This window comes from Triturus cristatus, chromosome 9 (genome assembly GCF_964204655.1).
Source record: "Triturus cristatus chromosome 9, aTriCri1.1, whole genome shotgun sequence".
NCBI classification, from domain to species: domain Eukaryota; kingdom Metazoa; phylum Chordata; class Amphibia; order Caudata; family Salamandridae; genus Triturus; species Triturus cristatus.
The window spans coordinates 924,654,675-924,674,101 of record NC_140592.1 but is presented as its reverse complement, the minus strand read 5'-3'; the positions used below and the strand labels follow the sequence as shown (position 1 = coordinate 924,674,101).

At 41.3% G+C, this 19,427-nt stretch overlaps 1 protein-coding gene across 2 annotated transcripts in view; it reads left to right on the top strand.

Annotated features, from left to right (window-relative positions):
- The first annotated feature begins 542 nt into the window (after window positions 1–542).
- CCDC197 (coiled-coil domain containing 197) overlaps window positions 543–19,427 on the top strand; it is a 143,828-nt gene continuing 124,943 nt past the window's right edge. For both annotated transcript variants that reach the window (XM_085626476.1, XM_085626475.1), the window contains exons 1-3: window positions 543–833; window positions 11,078–11,123; window positions 16,841–17,017. In XM_085626476.1, coding sequence (XP_085482602.1) covers window positions 724–833; window positions 11,078–11,123; window positions 16,841–17,017 — 333 coding nt within the window. In that variant the 5' untranslated portion in view covers window positions 543–723. The remainder of the gene's footprint in view (window positions 834–11,077; window positions 11,124–16,840; window positions 17,018–19,427) is intronic.

Here is a 19,427-nt window from a genome sequence, read left to right as displayed (position 1 = left end):
ATTATTTTTCATTTGCGTTGGAATGTCAAAATACCTAATTATTTGGTCCCGCACTGCTGCTTAGTTCTACTGGCCCAGCCAGGTATTAATTAAGAAATCAAATGATGAAATAGCAATACTGAAGCTGAAAGACAGTAATCGCTTTACGGCGAGCCCTATTAAAAAAGGCAACGCGTTAAAATCCCGCTTTAATGGAGAGTGATGTGGCATAAAAGAGGGGGGTCTTGGCAATTTCCAGATGGCCTTAGGCGGAGGCACTGAACAAAATACTAATGGAAGTGCTACTTCTTTTAATTGTGGAACTTGCTCGTTTTATTGCTGATTTAGTCTGTAGGCGGCTACCTTCTTCGGTAAGGAAGAACAAAGCTAAGCTGAAGTCACACAGTAACTTCCGTGGTTTCCAGGACGACTCGGAGCTGATTGGTGGAGCCTTTTGTTACGTCTTCAGGGTTGCCCTGGCAACGGAATGCTTACACACTGAAGTAGCCCTTACCTTCCCTGCATGAGAATCTTGTGCTTCAGGGTATATATTTCTATGAACAAAGGGTACAGCAGCATGGAGCGCTCCTGCACCAGTTTTCCGCACGCCCTTTCTAGCCGTCGGTCTCCGCCAGCTACACACCCATAGCAGATTCATTGTATTTAGGATTTTTTTTGTAAGGAAACCTCACAAAGACCCTACCATAAAAGTACAACAAAGTTTTATTCTAACTAAGGGTCACAATGGCAGACGCGGTGATGCTGCCCATAATGAAACGGAATGATCCCAGGTATTTGCTCCACGTAGAAAACACGAAGAGGAACGTTTTCGTGACGCAGTTAGAAGAAGGACGGTAAGTTATATTTCGTTACTGATAATTTCAGAACTCACTGGTTTAAATATCTCTGCACGTGCACTTGTTATATGTTTAGAGGCGCATTCAGCTCTTTTCGAAGGCTACTAATATTCACACTAAATATATATTATTGTGAGAAGGATGCGGTATGAAGTTTAAAAAAAAAAAAGTTTTGTGACATGGTTTTTATTTGAATCTACATACCAGGCATGACAGAGTTTAGCTGTAGGCACATTAGCATGTCTGCTCATTTCAGTGTTGTGCACTTAAACCTATGTCCCCATAGCAGATATGTTTAGGTCTTGCACTGTGCAATTTACTTGCCGTAATTTACCCCAAAATGCCTCATTGAAACACAGCAGTCAGGGGCAGATTAATCATGCTTTTGTCACCAAGGGTCCTAATAACCCCATCTGAACCCACCTTTCCAAAAAGATGGAACGGCTTACTTGTTAACTTTTACTACGACTCAGGTCAGGTTAAGAGTGTGAGTGTCACGCATTGGAAATAACTCAGTTGGAGCAAACCTCATGACATCCATTTGCGATGTATTTCCCTTCTCAAGTTTTATTCCAGTACGGCTAGCTAGGCTTTGGTGCACAGCATCATACAAAATAAGGCAAGTTCACAATGAACGCATGTAGTTGTCAGAAGCAGCTACATTAAAATAAATCTTGTTTTACATTTGTGATGGGGATAAAATGAAATATATTACGTAGCGGGCCTATTGGATGAACCTGCTGGAAAATAACAAAATGAGATGACCATAGAAACAAAGAAGGTAACAAAACACATGGTTGCTATAAAAAGAAAACAAGGGAATTTCAACAGTGTTCGCAAGGGGGATTAAGAGTGTAAAAACTTCCTACGATGACCATGAAGAACCATACATATGAATGGCTTTAGCCCTCAAAAGTTGGGTTTTTATTAATGTGGTTTTCTTCTACTTTCCCTTAACTCTTCTTCGGTGTACGTTTTGGAACAACTCTGGCCTTGATTACCAGTTTGATGGTAAATACCACCAAACTTGCACATAGTATAAATACCGATTCCACTGGGTTTGCTAAATAACACATGTTAAATGGCACTGATTATGAATTTTTATAGTGTATAATGGAATCGTTATTTAGTGCATGTGTTAAATACCAAATGCATCTTATTTAGCACATGCGGTAAATGCAGAATCCGATAAATAGCACATGGACAAAACATCAGGAAGTGCTGATTTTCAGGCACTGGAGGTTGCTACAGTGAATAAATTAATTCAGAGAGAACAGAAACAACCAGATCAACACAGAAAAGGGACTTAGGACACCCCAAAAGAACACCAACAACTCCTTAATATGTGTAAGTGTATAAGCATTAATTTTGTTTGAGCAAAGCAACTTGAAACCAAGCAAACATAATCCACTGCCATCCACTGATGTCACTCATCATCACAAGCAGAAACCTACTACCAGGCTCTTCCATCATGACCCCTGGCAGGGAAAGGAAGTACAAGTTTTTACGGATCCCAAGATGAAAGTCCTTGCCAAGGAGGTGGTAGGACACCATGATAGTCTAATGTGCCATCTCATGGTCAAGATGCCACCAAACATTAACAAGAACATGACTGTTGGTATAGACAGAATAAATACTGAACCAACATACCACATGACATTGAGAACTTTAAAAACAGGTTCCAAACCTCGAAATTCTAGGTAATTAAGTGAGTTGCTAAGCACAAGCACTAAAGCATGGTAACTGGTGGTAGTTATCCACCTCAGGTGTACCTCAAACTGTGGAGAGAAAAATGTGGACTATCCTCAACATTTCTGTAGTGGAAGACATGAAAGAAGGTCTCAAGTTCAGAGGAATCAAAGATAACATACATGAGAGTTGTAATGGAAGTACATATGGTAGTTGAAAAGTTGGCTTTGCTTGAGAATCATCATGATTGTAAAGAATAACTGATGTAATTTGTTACACCTAATCACATTGACCCATGTATGTGATGTCATAGGGGCTAATAACTCTCATTGACTGTGCTGCCATTAATGGAGATTGGACTACAACAATCATAAGGCATTGTAATTGTGATGATGAAGGGTTTATTTGTCTGCTCATTAGCTTAAGGGTGCAATGTTGCACAGTATGACTAACATTGCTTCTTGTCAGGATGATAACATGGTAGTTTTGTCCACAGTACCTGACACAGCAGTTCTGTAGACATTGATCCACATGTCACAGCAATTGCACAGTATGCTACATTTTATGATTCCTTGTACCAGGAAAAATTGGATCATGAATTATGAAATGATCCTGCATATTTTCATTATATTCAAACAATTCATGCATAACATTCTCCCAAATTGTTGCCAATATGCTGTTGTACTTTTACTTTTCACATGCTTCACTTCTGCCGTTTAAATATTCCTTTCTTGAGCATAACATATTCACCTTGCACTTAGTACACATTCTTAAAAATATGGTAGATGTTGCATTTATAACTCGTGATGCATAATTGTATGCCTTTTGTCGACAATATAAATACATTTATCAACAATATTGGGACTGTGTTTTTGTTCTTTGTGAAATTAATTTACTTAGTAAATAGTAACCTTCTACCAACTCCCATTGAGACATTGTTGCATGAGACTAATTAATTTTATGGTTTGAGCATGCTTGTTCCTGTCTATCTTGAGGCCACTAGGTGTACAGGAGTGCAGTCAATTGACACTAGGATGCCAGGAAATCCTGCTGTAGCAAATATGTTTGCTTTGCTGGCACTATAAGTGTGGGTGTCAAAACGGAACTGTATACGCTACTCACTCACTTTCTGCAAGCCATCCATCACTTAGCAAAGTATTTTGCTAAAGGTTGATTGAGAAATGTCACACACACATCCTACTGTCTGCTGTCTAGTGTCTATTGCAAAGAATTCTAGCACTGCTAACATTTTTAGGAAGGGGGTGTTGGGAGTGGATCTCTATGTTGGGTTCCACAATATCTGTAGTGATGAAAATATGTCTTGTATGGTTCGCTGTGTATACTTTGGATCTTCAACTGACTCATGGTTGCGGGTTCCAGCCTTACTTTGTCAAACCTGTCTTTTATCCTGCATTGCTGAACCATATGAAGGAATTGATTGGTGACCCGGTGTCCAGCCTTATGCAGCATGGTTTGTTATAGCAGAACATGGACCTGGCATAGCATGATATAGTGGTCTAGCAGTGCTGTCCATGGTAGTGTACTGCAAATGGAAGTGTGAGCTGCTGCTGGATTAAACCTGGGAGAGCATCTCCTGTCCATGGTCTGGCCTTGTGTGCAGGTATGTGTGTGAGATTTTTTTCTGGCTCAAACAGTGTTTTCTTGCATTGTTTTTGTTACTTCTGTATTATTTTACAGTTTTTCATTTTTTACCTAACCTTTCAGGAATTTTTACCACCTGTGTTTGAATGGAGGAATTTTAGGGTGGCATTTCCACTGATTTTTAATGACTTCACATACTTGTAATTGGGTGTTATTTACCACTTGTGTTATTTTTTACATGTGGTAAATATCACATGTGGTACACAGCACATGCGTTAAATAGTGCTTTTAAACTACAGACATACAGTATTTATGACGTAAATAGCACATACATTTTTTAACTCGTGACCAGATGATTCATTGAAGTCATTCACTATTTACCTCTGAATGCAGTAATTACCACTATGCGTAACTCATAATCAGGCCTTTAATGTTGTCCCTTTCCAGGAAGCATTTTTCACCTTGCTCCCACTATCAGTTAATGATTAGTTTACGTTTATGTGTTTACCAGTGAAGATGTCGCCCTCTCAAAGTAAGAGGATTGTTTACAAGGTTGCTCTTCTCACAGCCTATTATGACACATTTGGTTTTCTCAACATAAACGTATGACAAACATTTGAGGCTCGCAATATGATATCTTCTACTTACTTGGATCGTGGAAGAAAAGCACCCATGGACTGAGTGTTTAGTAATTTCAGGGAGCTATGCAACAGTTCTAGTCCCCATCTTAGTCTACTGTACCACCACCTAAATAGGAAGGTACTGGGAACTAGACAGAGAGAGTTCTGAAGGAAAATATTGGGTGCCACAAGAAACCAGGTGCAGGAAGAACTGCTGTGGCAGTTGTAATGCATGAGGGAACATTAAAAGTACCATGAAGAGACAGCAGCTACATAAAGGTATCACTGCTGCAACCTTGGATAGGCACCTAACGTGTTTGAGTGGTGGGTTGTGGCTGGGCCTAAGGAAGAAGCCCAAGCCACAAAACTACTAAGACGATAAGCACTACAACTTCAACGCAGCCTCCTCTTTGCCAGTGCCAGCACTACTGGTACTGACCTGATTGGCAGGTGCCAGCTCACCAGGTACAAGAGGGAAAACACGTTTGCAGGGCTGAAGCGAACCCAGCAACCTCTTTGCTGAGTAGGCCATGCAAAATGTGCACCAGCAAAGTGCATGCTCTGGCTGACAGTGAGGCAGAAATGGATGCCCCGCCTCAAATAAGCCACACAAACTTTGGCCAGACAGTTGAGTACTGTGACAATGAATCCTGACAGAAGGAGAACAGAAAAACAAAAATTTTGTTTTTCCAGAGTTTTATATAGCGCGAACTTGACCCGAAGGTATCAGAGCCTTTACATGCACACCAGTTGCGTTGCAGATGGACACATTCCCAAAAAGTTTTTGTTAGGCACGGGGAGATTAAGTGATTTGCCCAGAATCACAGGATGTTGAGCGTCCCTGCCGAGACTCGAACCCGGTTCCCCAGTGTCGAGGTTGCCTGCTCTAGCCGTAAGGCCACATCCTCTCCCCAAATATTGGGGTACACAAGTGACTGTGAAGTGAAACTGAGCAACAAGAACTATCCATATTGCGCCAGGAATTCTCCACGACCAGGACAATGGGCCAAAGTACTGTTACCACCAGAAACTCTTCAATGAACACTGTTTACCCTTACTAATTGCCTTCTGTAAACAATCTCATTAATTTGTTTTTTTAGTTGTGTGAATAGCAATAAGTGACTTTTCCTCTTTAAAACTAAGGTACTGGCTGTGCAGTGATTTGTTTATATGTTATATCAAAGTAAGGTATAGTGTGCACAGAGTCCAGTGGATCCTCAGAGGTATAACAGAGGCTAAATTAGATCATCACTAACAGCTCTATTTGTGGTAGTGCGGTCGAGCAGTTAGGCTTATCAGGAGGGTGTGTTAAGCATTTATTGTATTCACTCAGGCAAGAACTGATGGCACAGACTCAGAGACTGATTCCAGACCGATTAGGTACGTATAAAAAGAGATATACTTAGGTTTTATTTCTGCAACCAAGCAGAATTTGTTCCAGGTAGGTGGAAGATGCTTTCAAATTTAAAACTTTACAAAAAAATGCAATTGTAGTTGAAATTGGAATCATTACAGGTTTGTATTTTATTTTAAAACTGTTCAGAATACATTGAAATTACTTTGGATTAATTTAGCATTACTTTTCAGTTACTTTGACTACTCTGGGTGATATGCCTAGATACCATACCGTGGAGCTCACAAAACACAGTTAAGTACGACAGTTTTTGGTTCAAAGAAAGTTACTTTGGTTTCCATACAAAAGTCAGTTAAACACAGAACATGTTTAGGAGAAAATCAAAATATGGGTTCCTATGGCAGAAAAGAGTGTTCTTGGGGGAACAACCTTTACAACGCAACTTTTACAACGCACCACACTTACAACGCATTTTTTACAACGTACAATCCATTACAACGCATGACATTACAACGCATGACACTACAACGCATTTTAAAAAACTACCTTTACAACGCATTCCATTACAACGCATACTACCATTACAACGCATACCATTACAACGCATAATATAGTAATTTTTACCCCTATACTATCCAACACTTACCCTACTGTTGCACCCCCTGGAGTTAGAATAGTAATTTTTACCCCTATACTATCCAACATTTACCCTACTGTTGCACCCCCTGGAGTTAGAATAGTAATTTTTACCCCTATACTATCCAACACTTACCCTACTGTTGCACCCCCTGGAGTTAGAATAGTAATTTTTACCCCTATACTATCCAACATTTACCCTACTGTTGCACCCCCTGGAGTTAGAATAGTAATTTTTACCCCTATACTATCCAACACTTACCCTACTGTTGCACCCCCTGGAGTTAGAATAGTAATTTTTACCCCTATACTATCCAACACTTACCCTACTGTTGCACCCCCTGGAGTTAGAATAGTAATTTTTACCCCTATACTATCCAACACTTACCCTACTGTTGCACCCCCTGGAGTTAGAATAGTAATTTTTACCCCTATACTATCCAACACTTACCCTACTGTTGCACCCCCTGGAGTTAGAATAGTAATTTTTACCCATATACTATCCAACACTTTCCCTACTGTTGCACCCCCTGGAGTTAGAATAGTAATTTTTACCCCTATACTATCCAACATTTACCCTACTGTTGCACCCCCTGGAGTTAGAATAGTAATTTTTACCCCTATACTATCTAATACTTACCTTAAATGCAATTTAATATTATGCGTTGTAATGGTATGCGTTGTAAAGGTAGTATGCGTTGTAATGGAAATGCGTTGTAAAGGTAGTTTTTAAAAATGCGTTGTAGTGTCCTGCGTTGTAATGTCATGCGTTGTAATGGATTGTGCGTTGTAAAAAATGCGTTGTAAGTGCATGCGTTGTAAAAGTGTGCGTTGTAACGACATACATCCGTGTTATTGGTTTGCAGATAAGTAAGTAGAATAGCTGTTGGGAGTTAGAGCCAAGGTTCTCCAAGGCTCAAGGAAGCACTCGAGTTGCACCATCAGTGGCACTAGGATGGCCAGGTGTAGAGTGCAGAGGCCCAATGTTATGAGCAGGCCACTCGGTTGTGGGAGCAAAGCTCCTGGTGTTAAGATCAGCACTGTAGGAGCCAACAGTCAGCACAGGAGCAGCACCACCAGCGGCACGTGGGCGGCCGAATGCTGGGTGCCAAGAAGACATCAGGAGCCCTGTTGTTTCCAATGGAGTTCCCCAGTTCAGAAGAAAGGCTGCAGGCTCAGACAAGGAGGCTTCCTAAGAGCGACCACCAGCAAGAGAGGTAAGTTAGGTTAATGGGGGATGCCTGGACAGCGTCGGTTGGGCCACCCAAGGCAGTGGGGCGTCAGGTGCAGGGGTGTCTTTAGGCGGCGGGTATTCTTACCTTGTCAACTTTCTAAAAGTGGCATTTTCAGACCTACAATTTAAAAACCAAATTCACTAAAAGATGTGTTTTCAAATTGTGAGTCCAGATACACCAAACTCCAATTGTCTAACAGCTCCCAATTGTTACATACACTTATAAGATGTTACAAGACAGCTCCATTGTTAACCTATAGGAGAGATAGGCCTCGCTGTAGAAAAACTAAACTAGCAGCCAATGATGTTGTCGAACGATTCATGGGTACTCTTAAGAATTAGTGTAAATCAAGCTGTGTGTCAAACCCTTCATGCCTATCGATCGACTCCTCATTCTACAACTGGTGAAAGCCTGACCACCTTGATATTTGGTAGAACCATTTAAACAAAGCTACTGCAATGGACTCCGAACCGATCAGTGAATGCCGAAGAGGTTCATATCACAGACACTTCTTGAAAGCACAAGATGATGTCTTCGGCTGATCGTCGCTGACACGCCCAAGAGACAGTCTTCGATTAAGGAGATTTGGTATTGGTCAAACAGAAACAGAAGTGAAAAACAGATACTCCGTTTGTTACTGACCCTTTAAGGGTTGTAACGGGCAATGGCGCACTGTCCCAGAAAGTCCACCATGAGAGACTCGTCATACTTTAAACATTTGCCTCAGTGCTGGTTATCTCCTGAGGTTACGAGGGAAATGACTCAGCCAGAGATTCCTTCTCACGCATCTGAACTGACACCATTGGTGCCTAGTCCAGGTGCAGCTCAACAACCTCATACCACACGATCTGGAAGACTAGTGCAAGCACCTTGACGACTCATTGAGAAAATGTGATGCTAATTGTTATTTGTACTTTTTGTTTAACTAAGGGGGAGATGCAGTGTCTTTGACGTAAGGAGCGCTAGGACCCTTGTGGTTCTGGGCAAACTCTGAAAAGGAAGTTATGTGATCTGTTAGGAGGTGTTAAGGTGTGGCTACTAAAATCATAATGTAATGTGTGCAGTGTGTGATCGTACATGAAAGAATAAAGACGCCTGTTACGGAGCTCCATGTGTGGCATGTTCATTTCCATGCTCCCGGCTGGAGAGGACGCTACAGAGATCTGCATGTTCTGTTCTATGTTGAGAAAGCATCTATGAAAATAACAGAAAGAGGAAGGAATCAAAGTTATTAGCACAGGTGGTCAAAAACCTTGGGCCTCTGCAGCACCCATTATTGTTATTATTATTTGCACGTTAAGCACTGGACTGTCCTAGTACTGATCACCCGCTAATGACAGTCTCTTCAAAGGGCAGACACGGCTCACTATGCGTACATATAATAGAAACAGTGACGTCGCAATACAGCAGTGAAGACATATAAACAGGTGCTTCTTAAGAGACAGCCGCTTTCTTGATTCCCTGCTTCCTGTTAAGTACCACTGTAGCCTTCCCTCAGCTTACTTGCTTTCCATTCCCAGCAGCAACGTGGAGGCAGCAAGGGAGCTTTTTCACCTCTAGCTGGGCACAGATAAAGACAGAAAGAAGTTAAGGAGCCATCAGGCCTCCTTTTGTGAGTTCTCCTGGAACCTCACAGATGCAAATGCACCTGCGCGGAAACAAATGCACACAACTTGTTATCTTTTCACCGGTACTTAAGAGATGCATTCTTTTTACATTGTTGTATATAAGGGCATGCACTGTAAGAATGTCAGATGGGTTGGTCTGTCCCAGTATTTAGGCAAATAACAATTTAAATAGCACAATTGTATTTCTGTTATAGTGCTACTCATCCCAATGCAAAGTATAACAGCGCTTTACATAACATACACATTATCCATTCCAAATAAATCATGTAAGTGTGTAAATCAATGTACAAGATGTGTTACATTAGAAAGTCATGGTTACAAGGTGTAGGAGTCAAATACACTTCATAGCTCACTGTGCTTTACTAGAAGGATTGCAATTAATTAACTGCAAGTAACAAAAGGATCTCTGTGTTCATGGCAGTACTCCACTCACCAATCTACATAAAATAAAATTCTGTGATCTGCATGGTACATGATATGCTTTGCAGGAGACAACGTTTTAAAAAAACTGCATTTTCAGTTGGCACATGTTATTATAACATACACATATCAGAGCACTATTGCATAATTAAGTGATACATTTATCCTTACAACATTGTATAAGATGCACACCATGTGTGTTGCGATATCATGAAGAACACAGAATACAGATCTTTGCAACAAATGCGTTAAACTCCAAAGTTATCTCATCATTATTATTATTCCCTGAGATTTACTGTGCACCTCTGCAGCAGATGCTTTAACCCTATAAAATATTTTTAAATGCAGCCTTTGCAAACAATTAAGCAGCACTTCTACTACCATGCTTTTCCTTGTTGCCAATTTCTTTGTGACAGGGTTTGAAAAAAATGTATTCATTGAGGCCCAGATTTTGCATCAGGATTGCGACACTTTTTTGTCACAACCTCGACTCCAAATATTATTTATTAAGTATGGACTTAAATGCACTCATGATGCACCTGATAAACATATGTGTGAGATCTTAGTATCTGATGTCCCTTCTTGTGATGTCACTTCAAGTGAGGTAACTTCTTGTGATGCTACAATGTCACGCGGCGTGACATCTTGTGCTTTGATGGCACGCGTCATGATGTCACTTGCATACTGCATAACTTGGTCAGTCCCCACAATTCTGTTTTTTAGGACTTGTGCCCTGAATGTTTTCACCCGAACTCTTACACCTCGCCTTACCGTGAATTGGCCAGGGGATCTGCACCCTCCCTATTCCCTGCCCACGCGTTTAGTATCTCTACGTTCACATGCAGCAAGGGACAGAATATTAGTAGAACACTTCCGAACATGGACAGGTTTGATGGAAGTCGTTTCATGCTCAGCAAATCCTTTTTAAGGCTTGTTTTACGGAATGTGTTTGTTGGTTATGTGCTTCCATTAACAGGTCCGCTGACAGTAATATTGGTCAGAGCGCATGCGCGTTCCTATGGAGACTTGTTTTTAAACTCAATCTGTTTTGTTTTAGATGTGACGAAGACAAAGGTATCACCAGTATCCCTATCATAAGAGAGGTAAGAAGCGACCTTTACTGGTTTTCGATGGTATTTGATGGTATATCGGCACCTCACTTCCTGTTTCACCTTCCATAAATAAAGATGTGAAGCCATTTTGGACACAGATATTCTCCCATTTGTAACTCCCCCGAGAGGAACTCAGCAAATAACGCAAAGCAAATCTTGAATGAGGTTTTAGCTATATTCCACGATGTTGTTCCCTGGTCCATGTTTGACTGTTCATGTTTCATATTACGTTGATATTTTTATGTATTGTTTCAATTTAGATTTCTTAATGGATGTCTTTCATTGTAGCCACTTTCGCTATGATGTGGTCCTAAGTTTTGTGTGTGTGTGTTTGTTGCCATTACACTCATGCTGTGCACTTGAACAGCCATACAATGTTACATCAAGTTCTTAAATAAAATATTACCCCCCAGTATGCTGTGCACTTATAGTGTCTCAAGATGTATGAGAAAGGCAGTCACAATATGACTTATATACAAAACACGAATATGCAGACTACCCATTAATTTAGATAAGTAAATTTTCAGGTGCACAGCAAATATCGGATGAATGCATTGTTTTAATCACTCTTTTTTGCTCAAACTCCAATCACCACTGGTCTTTGGGAAGATAGCTGTACTATATTTCTAACAGCCTGGAGTAGTCCCTGGTGTCAGGTGCTTAGTCCGTGCAGTCTGCTTGCCTCTCATCCAGAGCCACAGGCAGCCAAGCTTCGGGTGAATTCCTGTTATGATGGGGCCCTTGCCATCTTTTAGAAACGGTGCTTGATTTGTGGCTGTGGTTTGAGGTGGGGGGCACTGACGCTGATATTTGGGGATTAAGACTAATGCTTTAGGTCTGGCATGACAATACAGTTGTCTGTATGAAGTACTGTTAAAAATTCTTGAAACTTTAAACGGAGTGGGCATTGGCCATTCTAAGAGGCTAATTACTCTCCCTGCTTTGCTATTGGCTATTTGGTGTATCACTCCGCTGTGGAAGAAGTGTTTCCATTCAAAAGCACGAGGGACCGTTTTACCTCTGAACAGTAGGCTCAACACTCACACAGTTATTCACGTTCAATTTTTTAAGTGATATATGATTTATATACATAAAACAATCCTCATTGCTACTTTTGTTTTCCAAAATGGCAGTTTTTAATGTGAATAACTCATGGAAACAACATTTTGAAACGTCTGTGTAAACAAGCATTACTGGTGGAGAACATACTTGCTAATTGTCAAATTCCTTATAACTAAATTAGTACAAGTAATCCATGTTACAGTAAAAACAAAGCTTGCGATGAGAAATTGTTCTAGACTGGGGAAAGTCTTCCTTCACATAAAGCTTTGGTTATGTGTTAATTGAGGCCAGTAAACAATAAATGTTTTGTTTTTTATAGGGCCCTATTGACACCCTTGAAATATTAATATGTTTGACTGGAGTTATTTTTACCTTCGGATATTAAAGATATTTTTTGTAACTGGATTATCTGTGAACTCGCTGTATTTGTAACCACCTAGAAGTAATCATGTATTATAATGGGTTTTCATCCAACCAGGGTAATTGCAGCAGCGCTAGCTGCGCTGCTATCTACTGTTAGCGGACATTTCTACATATCGAGGGTCTAATGTTTCGAAACTATAAGTTCTGAATTTCGGTTTTTTGGGGGTGGTTTAATTGTTTAGCTTTTTACATTTCACAATATGAGATCTTTCCTCGTTCTTCTTTCCATTCTTTTTTTGCCTTCTAGCACATCTCTTTGTTTATTTGCTTTGTGTGTGTCACTACCTGCTTCCTGTACTCTTTGTAGGTCTGGCTTGAAAGTGCACCTGTCACTGACCTAAGGTAATCAAACTTTAGGTCGCACTACTGAGAGAGATTTTGGTTCTACCCCCATGTTGTCATCTCCACAAGAATGTATTTGGAAAGTAGTTGCGGGAATCCACTTACGAAGTATTTCATTGTAGGTTAGGCACATGCTGTGTCCGTGAACTGCAATGTGGTACATTGTTATAAGCTAATGGCCCTAATGCTATCTTTTACAGCATACCTCTGCTATCGCACGTCAGTCTTTAATAACTGCAGCAGTCGTCATCACTGAAAAAAATATTAGCCTGCCATGTTGCATGTGTCAACAGCAGCAGGGCTGGTCCAATGCGCCATGACAGTCCTATACATTTCCTGCTTCTAGTATGGTTGCCGCATTCAAACATAATGACATTGTGGCCTGTGGAGTGGAGTCTGTCTGGTTCCTTGTATAGTAAAGGTGGGGACAATTGTACCAAGATAGGTGCCACCTTCCAGTAATGGAAAAACAACAAGGTGATAGACAGGGCCGGTTTTAGCGCTGGTGGCGCCTAGTGAGATAATCTTTTTTGGGGCCCTCCCCAAGACCAACTCCTCGGATTTTCTCACTACCACCTGGCAAATGAGCCCCTCATCTCTCCATAGCCCCTCTCTCACATACATTTCCTTTGTTTTAAAGCTCTGATAAAGGCTAGCTTTACTACTCGACTCAGCTATTCACTTAAAATACAGATCCGTTCTTTGCAGCAGGCATATTAACCCTCTGCGCTGCTGTATGGCGAGTCAGAATTGCCACTAGACAAAACTCCGATCTCTCTAGCAGGAACATTGATCACAAGAGTTATCTTGACATTTTTATTGCTGCCTGAAAGCTGGACGCACAGGGAACTCTGCAACTGGTGCTTTTAAATCGTAAGTTTTTACTAAACTCAGCACCCCCCTAAGTTCAGAGCCCCACCTCCAGGACAGGGCCCAGTGTGGCCGCACCAGTCGCACTGGCCTAAAGCACTGGCCTAAAGCCGGCCCTGGTGATGGATGGAATGCTTAAATTAATCTCAGCCACTGACAACTGCTGTGAGCCACATCCCAATCCATTGTTTTTTGCCCACCATGCCACCTCAGTTTGGACCCAGCCATATATAAATCTGTCTTGACACTGCTCCTTATGGGAAGAGTCCCGCCTGAACTGTGAAGCCAGGTTCTCCCTAAACCAGAACACAAGCAACTTAGGACCGGTTTTGTGCTAGTTAGGACTTTTCAGCCAGTGATAGGACACATACTGCACAAAGGTACCATCTGAGACCTCCCTGGCACAGATAGAGGAGGATGCAGTCACAACCCTACATGTTTAGCCTGCAGTGCAGTAGGATCTGACAGCTGGTTATGTAGTCAAGCTAGGAATAAGAATATAAAACCAACATATGCTAATAAACTCTATTGTAGTGAAGGCCAGCTTTGCTCACCTAACTCCTGATGGAGTGGGGCAGCTCAAAGACGTGCTTTTCTATTCAATTACATGTGGGTTGGTCCACATGACCCAGCTCTACCTCTGGGGTGACTCCTTTGTTTCTTCCTCTGGACTCTACCTGCTACCATTACTCTTGTGCTTTCTGTAATTTCCATCAGGACATACAAAAATATATAGTGCCGACAAAAAGGAAAAGCAAGCACGGACATAATCAAGAAAAAGCAGAACCTGAGAGGAAATAAAGAGCAATACCCAAGACAGTCACAACACTTCTAAAGTATTGTGACACATTGTATTCCAAGAGTACTTGTCTTTCATAGGAGGTCCAAGGTCATGGCTCAGACGTGCAAATAGCCATCTTAGAATGGTTCTGTATGATATGAATCCTCTAGTGGTTTGGGACAGGAAGTTATGTAGACCTCCTGCAAAAAATAGTTGCTATTCTGAAACTATAAAAGAGCCTCTAAGCTGAATCAGTAGCCTTTTATCAGCATAATGTCTGACCTGCCATGCTTCCCAAGGTTCTACTGCTTGAAAATAAAACGACAATGATGCCTACAAATGACAAGAAAATTAAAAATTCCCAAATAAAAGTATGTTTCTACTCCCCCTTTGGTCATGATTAGGGGGTGTGGCGAATAGAATCATCAGCACCATGCATGCCCTCTGTGGCTCCAACTATTTAGCTGGCAAGACCACTGAATCACCTTATTTCCTGCAGTGCCACGCTCTCCTGTCTTTGCCTCCTGCCGACTTCCTCCTTGTGCCTGCCGCCGTGCCTGCTGCTGGAGGTTTAGCATACCACCAGGCTGGTGAAAAATACACCTCATCCATTGTTAAGTCGAACCCTAACAGACAGCTACTACAGCATCTTGGGGACATTCAAAAAGCTTCCCTGTGAATGAATTACGCCTATTGCTTACCATTGGCTTTGTGGTTTGTAACTCAAATGTGGTTGCTGTCTATTTGATGGCTTTACTTTTTTAGGCTGTCCAGCTTGGGTTTATCTCTTCCCTTGCCTAAACCCTACTTACACTATTCTTCTTCCAGTATTGAATTTTTGTAAACATGGCATTAAAACTTGTTCATATCTTGTCACATTTGCCTTGCATTCAAAGACAGATGTCATATGTCAGGCGCTGCCGTCCAGGAAGCTTGGTGTTTATTTTTCTTTCTCTGACTTCAAAGTGAGAGGATTTATGTGACAATCATGCTGGCTACTCTGGGTGTGCTGTACAATGGTCTTTTTTTTCAAGCACAAAACAAAATTTAAATGTCTGCAAAATCAACTGTGCAAATATTTCAGACTATGGAAAGCACAAATGAAGCAATTATTTTGGTAATTCTGAAGTGTGGTGGAAACAAATATTTTAATATGATTAAAACAAAACAATACACTAGGTAATAACATTAACACTCATTATTATTTGTGCCCTGTATGGTTTTAGCAGTAATACTTTATTTCTGTGCAAATGTAATGGGTGTTTCAATTGAAGATGTGTTGTTTGTAATGGCAGTGCGCTATCACACAATGCATACTCCACTTTACCCCCTCCACTCTACTTTGCACCACTCCACGTCACTGCACTCTACTCTGCACCGCTCCACACTAAGCCACTCCAAACTGCATCACTCCACTCTACACCTCTTCACTCGACACTTCTCTCTACTCTGACCACTCTACTCTATGACAATGCATTCTACTCTGCTATGCATCTCTGCACTCTATGCCACTTCACGCTAATATGCTCTACGCCACTGCACTCTATGATGCAGCACTGTACAATACTCTACTGTATGCCACTGCACTCTACACCACTTCACTCTATTCTGAAATAATCTACTCTACGCCACTGCAGTTTACGCCACTCTATTCCACTCAGCGTCATTCCAATCTATGGCGCCACCCCACTCTATGCCACTGTAATCTAAGACTGCACCACTTCATTCCATGCCACTGCACACTACACCACTTTACTCAATACCAATACACTTTATGTCACAGCATTCTACGCCAATCTACTCTGCACCACTGTACTGTACTCTACTCTGCAACACTCTACTCTATGCCACTGCACTCTACACCACTCCACATAATTGCACCGTGCATCACTTTACTCTGCACCACTCTACATAACTGCACTCCATGCCACTCTACTGTACACCAACTCTGTGCCATTCTTCTCTGCGCCACTGCACTCCACTTAATTTCCTACTCAAATGAGACTTCAGCTACTCACTTTGTCTGATTTGCTGTCTTTTTAATTTAAAACAGATATGACTTTGTATCTTGCACCCTAATCATATTAGTGCCAAACGAATCATGTTTGCTTAACACTTTCCTGTTTGGTTTGCATGTCATCATTGACCAAGCCAGTTCTGAGTGAGAGGTTTATTTATGGTGGTGAGGCTCTATGTTGACTGTCTTAAATATGTGCTCCTAAATTCTCAGCCTGCCACTAAGATCCTCGACACAAGTAAGAACACCCTTCAGAGGACCCTAGTGTTGAAGAAGGAGGCAGAATTTGATGACCTCAGTGCGCAACTCCTCGCCAAGAAGCGGGATTTCTGGGAGCGCATGCAAATCGTTGAATTAAGGAAGTCTGAATTGGCTAAAAGACAAAAGGAAGTAAGTAGATGTTTGGAAATACAAAGGAAATAGTACAGCAGAAAGTTTACTAAAAGCATGTTTCAAAAACACCATGGACCCATCTATCCTATTGAATATCTTACTTCTATGTTATTTTTACAACCATTTTGACTTTGTTTTCATTTGGATCTTGATATGACAATATGTAAATTTGATGCACTCTATAAGAGTACAGACAAGTATGTGTTGTTGAAGGCTCAACAGAAAAAAAGTGAGTATCGAAAAATGTATTAAACAATGTAAATGTTATTATCAGCAGAAGATAAGTCTATTGGTTTTGTTTTGCAATTTGTTTTCACACCTAATTGTTGATCCCGTGCTCTAAAAGCTGGATTGTAATGCTAAAATGCGAATCTGATGCACAGAATCACAATTTAGGATATTTGTGAATACAAATCCACTCAATCACGCTGAAAAATACTCCTCCTTGGCAGATTGGGCAGATTGGGCTGTATGAATAATTTCATGTTTGGGAAGGAAAAATAGAAAAAGGGTGTTCCAGTGGAAGGTGTAAAAACACCATTGACGCAACCTGAAGGCGGTCCCCTTGATAAAGGCTTAAGTAGTTCTGTGTGCTGGGTGATAAATAGAAGGGGTTTCCCACAAGTGAAATTATTTCACCTGTGAAGGCAAAATTAGTGACATTTGCATGAATAAATAGGGAGTAGCTGAAATACTCATCGACATCTATAACCTTGGGGCTTTTGTGATCCCAATTCAAGATGAAAATGAATTTCAGAAGTGGGAGAAATCGTTCAAGGGTAAACGTTCTTTTTGTATCGACTAGTTTAACATACACCCTATCTCATCATTATTTGCTAAAGGATGGTTGACCAAGAACATGGACCAATCTTATGTTGAACTAGTCAATAAAAACAAGAAAAGACATCTCTTTCATTGTATTTATGTGCGTCTTTAGGTTTTGCCTGCAAAGCGCTTGCGTTGTGCTTGTGAAATCTCATGTATTTAATATATCTTAAAAGGGTGCTCTTATCAGTTGCCATAGCTGAAATACTGTGTTCATTTGCTTTTGTGTAGAATCTTTTTTTTACTTTCCCTGGCTGCGCGCATTTACGATGCTACTAAAGCTGTTCACACTGTTCAAGCCCCATTCACTATCAAGATAAGATCTCTTCCCACGGAAAAGGCAGACAGCTTCTAACAGTATGCTGCAATGCTTGCTTTTTAGGTCTCGCCTGAGCCAGCGCTTTAGCGCTGCTCTCGCGAGAGCTTTTGGAAACAGGGGGATTTGGAAGTGCAAACTAGTGCTTGCAGGCCTCCAAATACAGTGCATGTGCGCCGGGCGCGCGCACCATTTGGCAGCCTGCGTGATCATTTTGCGGCCGCTTTGATGTTCTCAGTGAGCCACGCGGCCACTGAGAACATCAAAGCGGCCGCGAAATGATCACCATTTGCCAGCCTGAATGTCTCCACCTTCCCCGCTTCCCCCTCTGTGTCTCTTCAGGAGCCTGAAAGGTCGGGCTTAAAGACTGCCTTTTTTAAAGCACCGTTCCTGAATGGAGGTACATAATATATTCTGCATATTATAGCGCTGCATAGTACAGCACAGAATAGCACCTCAGCACTATATTATTTTCTTTGGTACGGCGTAAGAATTACTCAGATGTGGAGCTGCAAATGGATTGCCCCTTCAAAAACCTCAGCGAGAAGTGTAGCCCTTAAACCCTTCTGCGCAAAGTCTGAAAACAAATCAGGAACTTCCACTTATTTCTTCCATGCTTCTCTCCCTATAGTTGCTGCTGCCACTAGTTGGACCTGCCTTTGAGCCCTCATTAATCCCTCCACTTTACTGTTGTTGACCTTCGCTGCTCACTGCTGCATCTAGGCGCTTTCTTTAAGCCTCTCTGTTGCCCCCATGTCCTTTTTGGTGAGTCTGTTAGCTGCAGTTTCCTGCAAGCCCCTCATTTACCAAAGAGACAAATGCTGTGGAGCACTTTAAATATTTTTTTTATGTACTGCTCCAAGATGATCATCCTCCGTCTTGATAATGTAAATTAAAACAAACAACTGTTCCCTTCTTGACATATGCATGTGCGGTGCCTCTCGGCTGTTGTTGCTTCTTGATGCAGAAGTTGCTCATGCTTAATGGCGTCTGCGTGTCTTTGCAGCAGTGCTTGGTTTTCATTTTTGGATGAGCCGTACGCATTCTCAGAAAGCAATTTTTTTGTTTTTTTTTAACTTGTTTTGCTGAAGCTAAACAGCAATAGTGGCAATATGTCTGCATTGACAGACAGAATGTGCCAGTGCTTTTTTTTCGTGGGGGGAGGGGGGGTGGCAGGATTATTTTTTTACGACGCGTGCTTACCCCGAGAGGGTGAAAAAGGGACTGGAATTAGTAACAAGCATTTGCAATGCATTAGGTCTATTA